The sequence below is a fragment of the Echinococcus granulosus genome, assembly GCF_000524195.1.
Source record: "Echinococcus granulosus chromosome Unknown EG_S00003, whole genome shotgun sequence".
Taxonomy (NCBI): Eukaryota; Metazoa; Platyhelminthes; class Cestoda; order Cyclophyllidea; family Taeniidae; genus Echinococcus; species Echinococcus granulosus.
In genome coordinates this window covers 1551393-1561337 of record NW_020170383.1, presented here as the reverse complement: position 1 = coordinate 1561337, position 9945 = coordinate 1551393, and the positions used below count along the sequence as shown (strand labels likewise).

General features: G+C 40.8%; 2 protein-coding genes across 2 annotated transcripts; one reads left to right on the top strand and one right to left on the bottom strand. All coding sequences in view use genetic code 11, as the record gives it.

Annotated features, from left to right (window-relative positions):
- Window positions 1–1123: 1123 nt before the first annotated feature.
- Window positions 1124–8581, bottom strand: EGR_00852 (Suppressor of G2 allele of SKP1; the record flags this gene model as incomplete). Its single annotated transcript, XM_024490101.1, has 7 exons — window positions 1124–1231; window positions 2037–2218; window positions 5905–6085; window positions 6130–6226; window positions 6258–6283; window positions 7147–7213; window positions 8568–8581. 7 exons carry the CDS (start codon window positions 8579–8581, stop codon window positions 1124–1126), a joined length of 675 nt encoding a protein of 224 aa, XP_024355504.1.
- A 112-nt stretch (window positions 8582–8693) lies between these two features.
- EGR_00851 (Cell cycle checkpoint protein RAD1) lies at window positions 8694–9740 on the top strand (the record flags this gene model as incomplete). The annotated part of the gene is made up of 5 exons (XM_024490100.1): window positions 8694–8792; window positions 8827–8982; window positions 9012–9103; window positions 9134–9602; window positions 9657–9740. 5 exons carry the CDS (start codon window positions 8694–8696, stop codon window positions 9738–9740), a joined length of 900 nt encoding a protein of 299 aa, XP_024355503.1.
- Window positions 9741–9945: the final 205 nt, after the last annotated feature.

Here is a 9945-nt window from a genome sequence, read left to right as displayed (position 1 = left end):
CCTAGCTGCACACGAAGTAGGGACTTGCACGGTAAACTAGCGAGAACACTGGGCACTTTTTCTACTTCCTTCAATTTTTATTCCGATTATTTATAAAAGATTACTGGCTTAATAACTCCCCAGCGGAGGTTTCCAAAGCTTAAGAGACAGTTTGATTTCGATTCGATTGAGAACCTTGGAAAAGATAAACCCCAATGAATGCATGGCAAATTCCACCCATTTGCATCCATTCTCCCATTCTTGTTGGTAAACACTGACTTATTCGGACTATGTTCCAAGATCCGTATTGCTGGATCCATAGCCGTAATAGAGCCCCCACAAAACCCTCTGTGGATCAGTGGAGCCGCCAGGAAGTTGTTTTACGTCCAATTCTACTCATTCCCCAAATTTGCATGGTATTGGAAAACGTGCTTCAGCGTTAATTCACCCTGGTGGCTCTTGATTGACCAAAATAGCTTCTCCCTTTAGTTAGGGCTTTGCTTAAATAGCATTTTTATAGCAGAGCATTACAGTTATACCTGGTTATTTCCGAAAACTATTTAATTACTCCAATGCTTTGAGTGGTGGCACAAATTCGACGACTTTTGTTGAAGACTATACCAGATACTTTCAAAAACGTCTAACATAAATCAAAGTATGCAAACAGCACTTTAATTGTACGACGGGTAAGTTTTACTTCCGAATAATTAAAACCACGAACTGCAGGAAATAACCATAACCGAAATATGTAGATATCAAAAACCTTACTTCCGTACCCCTGATAACTTCGGGGCGAACTGTGCATGTACCCTAATCGTAATTAAACTTGCCCCCTACTACTCACAGATGCCGTGCCATTTAAATATCTCAAAACTCTAAGCCTTTACTTGTGTTAAACCTGTCCAGCGGTCGTTCCCCATAGATGCTAAGCTTGGCCTTTCTTAAACAGCTTCAAAGTGCGAACTCGTTTCTTTGACGGTGTAAACGAAATAATCGCACTCTGCAAAGTCGAAATGAGGCATTTAAACAATGAACCATATGAAACAAAAGCGATTAACTTCAGGTGCAGAATGCATTGTAATATTAGTCAAAACGAACATTTTAAAGTAAATATACCAAACAAGCAAAACTCGGCATTATATCCTCATTTAGGATATTCCTTATATTCCATGCCATCTGGGGGCTTCATCTCAACTTTCCCCTTACCAACCTCGTCCCAGTTTGTGCTCAGAACTGTTCCGTTGGATTCAGTCTGTAAAAAAAAGACGTCAAAAGGCTTGAAATAACAAATCCAACCGAAAAAAGCCTCTTGATCTAAACTTACACTTATCACCGGACAAGGCTCTGCGAGCCACACGACAAAAGTATTATTACTTCATTAAAAAACTCCCCTATAACTTAGCAAGTCACGAGGAATCTTAAAACAACCAGTAAAAAAAAACATTTAAACCTGAAATTTCTTCAACAATTCATCACACCAGTTGAATACGAAGATGTTCCATATGGTATTAAACAGCATACAGTTCTAATACCATTTGTAAATCCGAAATACATGATCATTTTCGCCTGGATTACTCATGTTAACTATAAAACAATTTGGCGTCAGGTCATTGATTGACTCAATAATGAGGTAGCTATTCGGGTGCACAAACGTGATGGTAATGTAGCTTTGGCCCTTTTTACAAAAACAATCTGATCTCCTAAAGGAAACTGAAACTAACAACTGAGGGGAATAAGTTTTTTCACTAACTGAGAATACTTAAAAAAGTTGATTGACGGAAAAGCAGTCTACACTGCTGCAATGTTTGTATAGGAGGCAATATTATACAGTTATATGAAAGTTTTGGCACAATATAATGTAATATCATTGTTTATAACTAAGGATTTGTCATGTTACTAACTTGAAACTACCAAAATATGACGTATTGGGGGTAGTGATGAGTGACAGAACCAAGAATATGGCAAGAAGTTGGAAAATTGGTCGTGAAAGCAAAAGCCTTCAGTAAGAATGAAAACTAACTAGTTTAAAACATTTCAGTCGCAAGCTATGCACTTACAAAGCTCTTGATCATAGCGCGCCTGGTGTCATCGTTGGCGTCCTTGAATATCTTCTGGAAAAGGTTGTTCAAGGGGTCCCCTTCTTCAATTTCGTCCGCCTCTTTAGCCACGGCATCCCAGTCATGATAGGATTTGTTGACCCTTTTCGGTTTGTCCCCATCCTTACTCGGCGCAGACACATCTAACAGGGGAAAGTTGCGCATAATCTGCGATTCATTGAGTACATACATAATACTCCGATATGTTAAAAGAGAAGTCGTTTTGAAAACAGATTGAGTAGAATTGACTGGGAAAAAAAGCACAATAGCACACGGTGGTGGGCTTTCATAATTGCTTGAACGAAAACATAATAGAGCAGTGAATGGGTTAAACTGATCAAGCTAAAGAAACTCGTAAGAGGGCTAGTTTTATTATCACCAAGATCTGAAACACTTTATTTTCCTTACCAAACTCTTGGGCGATATTGGTAACCAAATGAGAGGGTCCAACACTAGAGGAAAACGTTTACGCGTTTCTTGAAAAAATCTCATGTAAAGGACCTTCGCAAATAATTAGGATTGATATTACCGGAGCAGCATAGGCTTGAACTTCCAAATCCCCGAAAAGTGGCCAAGTATTGGACATTTTCAGACGGCGGCGTGATTCATGAGAATGTTAACAATGATGACCAGATGAAACTTCCCACTTCTTAGCCATAACAGACTTGCCAATGCACCTATTGTATATGAATGAAGAGGGACAGTGCCCATAAGCAATATGGGCACCTCTAGTTGTTCTTGCAGCAGATGGTCGTGCAAATTGGAGCGAGAAGGTACGACGCACATTAGGTGTAATAAACACTGCCATTTCAAAAGGAATGTGACCGCTGAACTACCATACGCTCCATTGTCTTTGCCACTGGCGTTATGAAATGTACATAATTCATTGACATAATAGACAGGCTATGAACGGAATTTAAAGTAAGATTTACCTCAATGGGTTTTTCCTTTACAAAAAAACAGCAGAGTTGGTACGCTAAAGATGCCGGATATATTCAATGCAGGCGTTTGAATGAAACCGTGAATCTACTAAGTGGCAATGATCCAATGTTATTGGACTGCGAGGTCGAAAAACGAGAATGTTAGCTGTAAACGACTCAATAAATACGAAGTGAACGACTGCAACAGTATCAGATGAAAATCATACCATCCATCGTCATTTGTTCAGATGCAGCACTGGTTCATATCCGCTTCAATCCCATAAACTACTGCGTTTGAATCATCGGGCAAAGTGGGTGTGGCAGTTAGACACTTGTCATGTCATTTCGAAAATCAGCTATAAAAACTGCGCTGCTGTTGGGAGAGAAGCCACAGCTGAAGTCCCGCACTGTATTATTTTTTGGACTAATTGGTAATTACCGAAGCAAAGGAAAAAGTTGGTTCAAAGACTATTTCACGACAATACTGTGAAAAAATCGGCTTCGTCAGGTCAATATAGAAAACACCAAGTTTCGCAAAAGCCCCTCTACATTTCCACCGATGAGAAAAGCAGCTTACTACACAGAAATAAGTGCAGGTTTTCTAAGTACGTGCTTTATGATGATGTATTCATCAGCTGGAAAATGTTTAATTCCTGATTTATCTTGATGATAAAATCTACGAGATAGTGTAATTAGATTTTGATTGATACCTAGGTTGACATGCTAAAACGCCCCATCACGAAATCACGAATCTAATTCCTCAATCATTTTATTTATTTGTAACCATTACATATATACCACAAATGTTTACCCGAGAATTGTCGAAAAACAAGCGCATTAATTTAAAATAAACAATGCCTTACACTGATCCACCCACGCATACATCACCATCCCGAGACATCGAACAAAAAAGAATTTATGTATAATCAAAACGTGTATGCTAAGCCGTAAAAAATCACAGTGCTGAGGTCCCATTAAACTTACACCTACATAAAGAGGACTGAAGAGTCGTACCGACCAACACTTTGGAAGATGGAGTGAACGGCAATCTTTGAGCTGTAAGGCTCAAATATCGCATGCGGCCCCTACTTAACCTTGAAGTAGGACAAAAGACCCATAGTAGGAAGTAGAATCAGAGGATCTTTTTACCAAAAGATTTTAAAAGAACCGAATGAAACAACCACCAATGAGTGGAGGTTACCAAAAGCTCTCAATTGATAACGATGAGAAAATATTTTTGGAAACAAATTACAGTCTAACGCGCGAATCCAGCAACACAGCTATGATAATCCCAGTCAGCTGCCGCTCACCCTACAGGCTTCATATTCATCTACGAAATATCAATACTTCAGAAAACAGTAATCTCCTCCCTACCGGCTATATCAAAACCACTGCCTCAGATTTTGGAATTACCTCAATAAGTCCCATGGCCGATTGTCTGTTCCCTTTCGCACAAAACAGTAGAAACACTACAAGACCGCAAACCTGAGTGCAAAAAAGACCTAGTAGACTGTAAGCCATGTAATGCCTCAAGTTATGAACAGCTGTAATTGGTAAAAACTCGTTTTAGCTCAAAAATGAAATTCCTGTATGGTGAATAAACCACTGGCATAGCTCAAATTCAAAAATTCTTGTGTTCTATTCAATCTAAAATAATAAAACGTTTAACCAAAAGTAGAGAATGAATAGTCCTAACCAGCTTCAAGTGTGTACCATTATTAGTCATGTGGAAAAAGGAGAATTCATAACACAAGTGCGCACGCCCACGCGAAGTTGAGCTGACAAAATACAATGCGCATATACACGCACGCCTTACGGACAAAACGGGTCCGATCACGGTGCTGAAAGGCCTGTCACACTAAAAGCTGACTCAGATGGGAAGAAGACTACGCTGAGGATTGTACACATCACTAGCACAGGATAATATTCATCTGGCTCGAATTAGATCAAGTCAATGGCTAACCACCTGGTCGCACGTAGCAATATACTCTGAATGTCTAATTCCCAATGCCTGATGGAAGAAAACTAAATGCTTTCCGGTGCGTGAAATTTCTGGAGTTTACCTTCTCACAATACAAAAATCAGATGCCACTAGAAATTGGCCACAGATGAAACGATCAAAGCACTCATACTAGCACCTATGAGAAACCCCAAAACTCCAAGCCCCTTTGATTGCAAGCCCTTGGAAGGTGTTACTCAATTGAGGTGCCCTAGCGAGGCTGTGCGATCACAAACACGTATTACACCATAGCTTAAGTCCAAGTGTGACAGGTGTCATAGGAGCCCATGAAGGCACGCTGCAGTAGACCGCTGCCCCGGTCCGGACTCCGTGCCACGCTCAAAGAGGAGAGAACACAGCAAGATCCATCTTTTAATCTGCTCCACGCCATCCTTAACCAAGCAAAATAGCGTGAGTTAATGCAGAGTGCTAAAATGCGTCTGCCGCAAGTGAAACTCATGAAAGAGTAAGGAACAATGTGAACAGTAAAATAGACTGCAAAAGTACTGCCCTCAAAAAACGCTTGATGGCGTTAGCTGATGAAACTTGAGAAGCAAATTGAAAGGCCTAGCAGACGCATCCCACAAAATTGAGACCATTGGAGAAAAACAGTAGATGTTTATGGGAACTCAAGAAGATCCTATCTCACATTTCTCAGTTTTCAAAGTGTAAGTAAGGTCTCGTCTCACATGGCACTTCTGTATATGTTTTCCCCATCAACTAATGTCTATTAAGGAACTTATCAAAGTGCAAACTGTGACTTACAATTATAGTTGATTTCAGAGTTGTTTGCAGCAAACGAATTTACATTTTTGGCAAGTCCTACTAGTAAAGGCATGTGAAAGGCGAAATGATCATAAACCAAAGGGCGACAATTCCCAAAAATAGGAGCTTGTCAAGGACAACGTACCAATTACTTTGAGTGATGACGCAGGATCGACCCCCTCCAAGCAGCTCCAATTTGAGCTCACGGTTTTTGCCAGTTTAAGCTCAATCTTCATAGGTGTACATTTGTATAAGGATTTACTAGGATCAATTTTGTGAGCAAGGTTAATTTGATTGGCGAGTTCATTATTTATGTAAATTGCGACCTAAGAAAATGTAAAATAAGCTGAGTCAGTGAAGGACTGTTTACTGCATCCTCAACAAAGGTAACACGAAGAGTAGCTGGATCGATACCCTTGCGCATGACTGAGACAAAAACGGTCGAGTCGGACTGGTACCACTGATATCTAAACTTTTAAAGTGGAGCATTTGACTTACTCAGAATCACTTGCCGCCATTGTGTTCTAAAACATGAAGACATTAACGGCCATGAAAAATAAAATTAGCAGTGGTAAAATATGAACCGAATCCACCAGAAAGCAAGGACAATATATAGCGCAACAAAACAATTGTCAATATTTCGCCACTGAAATTACGACCGCACTGCTGGATTCATTGTGGAAGATCCTAGGAGTACTTGAGAAACCATTAAACTCGTGACTATTAAACTGCGATTTACATGGCTGATACACGATTTTCATGATACGACTAAACAAGTCACGGATAAACCAATAATTCCAAAGATGTTTAAATTTCGAAAATAACTCATTACGCAAACGCTACTTGCGAAGTATGTTGATTTGCACAAGGTACAAAAACTTAATTGAACCAGATGGCTTAAAGAAATACATAAACGCCACTAATGACCGTCGAAAGTGAAACCTACAGAACAAAGTCAGCTTCAAAATTAGGGTTTTTTTTTTTACATTACAAATCAATCAAATGATGGAAGAGGGAAATTAAAACCAGCAGTTAGTATTACGATAACGCCTGTGTACATGCTAAATGGAGAAGCGATTTAGCCAACCGAGAAAATATACCTAAGAGGAATAACAAGGTATCATAGGGCAAAAAAGAACTCGGTACTTCCCATATGACCCGGAATTCTAAGTTACAGAAATGAAATCGAGCAGAAGTATCCAATTTGAGAAAAACGAGTTGCACTACTGTAGACCGAAAGGTTTTTCAGCAACAAATGAAGAGCATTACTACCAAATACTGAAGGCAAGGCTTGGACGCAAAGCCTCACTGGGCCACTTTAATCATGTTTACATAAGTAAACATAAAGTAAGGGGAACTTCCTAGGCTTTGCTTAGATTTAGCATACTTGCTTGGGGCAGTAATTCATAAGACCTAAATTTGAAGCAGAGGAGGCAATATAACTGTTGAGTTGCCTGAAAAGATTGGTAAGTCAAATAATCAACAAACTTAGAAGAGCCCCAAAATCACCTACCAGAACGCCCTGTATGGTCATTGGACCAAATTAAACCAAATTAAATAGAGACTAACGCGTAACCTAAGGAACCCAATATCAAATACTTGTCCATCAATGCTAGGGAAAACAAAAGACCACGAACTTGTTATAAAAGTACCGCTTTTCTAGTGGCCAATAAAAACCGTCCTGGCGTTGCAAACAATGGAATCTGGTGACACAGATCGCGTTTTGTAAACCGATCATGCCTAGATATTTTTATTTGTGGTATCACTACCTAAGGTTAAACTAGAGAATTCTGAGTTAAAATGGCCCAGTTGTTATTTTTAAGACATTTTAAGCACAAATTTCGTTTTACTACGGCTACTGGTTTCTTGTTAAGACTAACTACAACTTGCCGATTTTGGCCATAATTTATGGCACAGGAGAAAATTGTTCATAGCTAAGGATTGCTAGTTTTCGACGTCAAATATAGTAGTAGCAGAACTAATGACAGACAGATGTGCTGTGCTTAGTTATGTCCGCTTGGCAAGGGCTAAGCATTCGCCGTTTTGCAAAAATAATGTAGTATGCCCGGTATTCATCCTCTCATCCTCAGCCCTTATCACCCTAGAACGGGTGAAGCGACTAGGTAGTGGCATTCCTTATTGATTATATTGTAGCGTCCCGAGACTCCCTGAAGACGAAAGAAGACACAATACTCGGGCAGAATATATATATTCAGCACGGAGAAGGTGTCTGGGCTATTGGCATGGCCCAAAAGGCCAGCCCACCCAGCGAGGCACAAGGGGGCTAATTCGAAGTACAAAAGTGGCGCCTCACCAGAACCGAGGGATAAACCACTATCGTATTACAATATTATGAACAGGGTACAGTGATCTAAGGGGCGCAACCTCAGCGTACACCTTGGCCTCAAGGGGAGACAGCGACCGATCCGTAACCAAAATCGTGTTCACTGAACGCACCTCATCTAGAGGGTACATTCAAATAAACGTATAGTGCAGTGTATCCCTTGAATTATTCTAGAAATGTGACCTCATCAGAATGTCGTCGGAAAATTCGGGCTTGACGACACCCCCAAGTTTTTATTTATATTAGAGACATACAGAGTTAATGTCCTCTTAATTGAATCTTTTGTTCGCAGAATAGAAATTTTTCAACTAGTTTGCCTTTCAAGTGGATCACCGACTCCATATTTAATAAGGTTTTGTTACTCGTTGGGAATTTGAATGAAACCTTGTAGAGAAACCTTTTAAAGTTGTATATGACAACACTATAAACTTAAATTAAGAATTTCCTTATATCCGGTACAGAACCTTTTACGAACCATTCATAGCAATTCGAAAATCGATGACCATGAATGTGAGTGATTGGTTATCTGCGCACGCGCTTGTTAGGGTATTGGTCCCCCCACCGCTTGGGTCGTTTACAAATTCTGTGCTATGACTTTGCCCGCGGCGGATGGCGATCCCTTGGTCTACGCCAAAACTGATAACTTACGGGCTTGCGTAAACTTACTTAAGGCAGTACACTTTCGTGATGTAAGTGGTTAATGACTGAAATGTCAACGCCTAGATTTCAACAATCTTTATCTCCAAAAATGGGGTGAAGGTAACCGTCGAAGATGCAAAATGTGTCCAAGGAAGCGCTTTCATGCAGTCGGAAATGTTTCAGGACTACAGGATTACGCAACCTATTATTGCATTTAAGATAAATTTGAACGTTCTACTCGTAGGCCCATGACTTGTCAGCACTTCTAGGATTGTCTATCTGTATTTGGTGTCAACAACAACAACTCATTAACTTCGGTGATCCTCTGCTACAAGGATTATGGTGGCACCCTAGATCTACTGTGAGCACTGGTCTGAGTCTAATGCTGTAGTCTTGAAGACAGTGGCGTAGTTGCAGAGTGCAACATAAAGACCATGGATGCCCTCGAAGTACTCGATTTCGACTTCACCAGTAGTCAACTTATCAGCAAAGTCATCATGAAGCCCGAATGCATGCGAGAGGCCTTCTCGGAGCTGGACGTAACTAGTGACGTACTCGAAGTCGCTATCATTCCGCCTACACTTCCACAACCACGTCTGCGACTCACCACCTACGGCTTTGCAGGCACGACACACTACGATTTCCCTCGCGACTCAGACCCCGTCGAGGTGTTCGAGTGCTCCACTTCGGAGCCCTGTGTCGCGCGCTACCGCCTCTCCCTTCTTCGTCCCTCCACAAACCGTGCCTTAGCCCTCTCTTCTCGCATCTCGTTGCGCATGAATGACCGCGGCTTCCTCTCGTTGCAGTACATGATACAAGCTGGGAGCAGCGACTCAACCTCCTCCTTTGTTGAATTTTTTGTGAGTGAATGCAGCGAGCCTCCCCCCATCTAATAAATTCCTTTGCATTTTTAGTGCGTTCCTGATGTCAACGAGCCGGATGAATGTGGCTTCGTGAACGCTGATACAGTGGCACAGCTTAGGGGTGGCGCCTCGTAAAGATGACTATTTTCTCAGACTTGTTTTCGATTCCCTAATGCAGCTTTATAAAACATTATGATACCATGCATTCAGACAGTATCGTTTTTCCTGATAGACGAATGTCATCCAAATGGTTCTAAGCTTTGAAAACCAAGGTTCTACTCTTGGAGGATACGCTGTTATTGCAAAATTCTGTAGCCAGTCGAATACATTACCCAGGGTA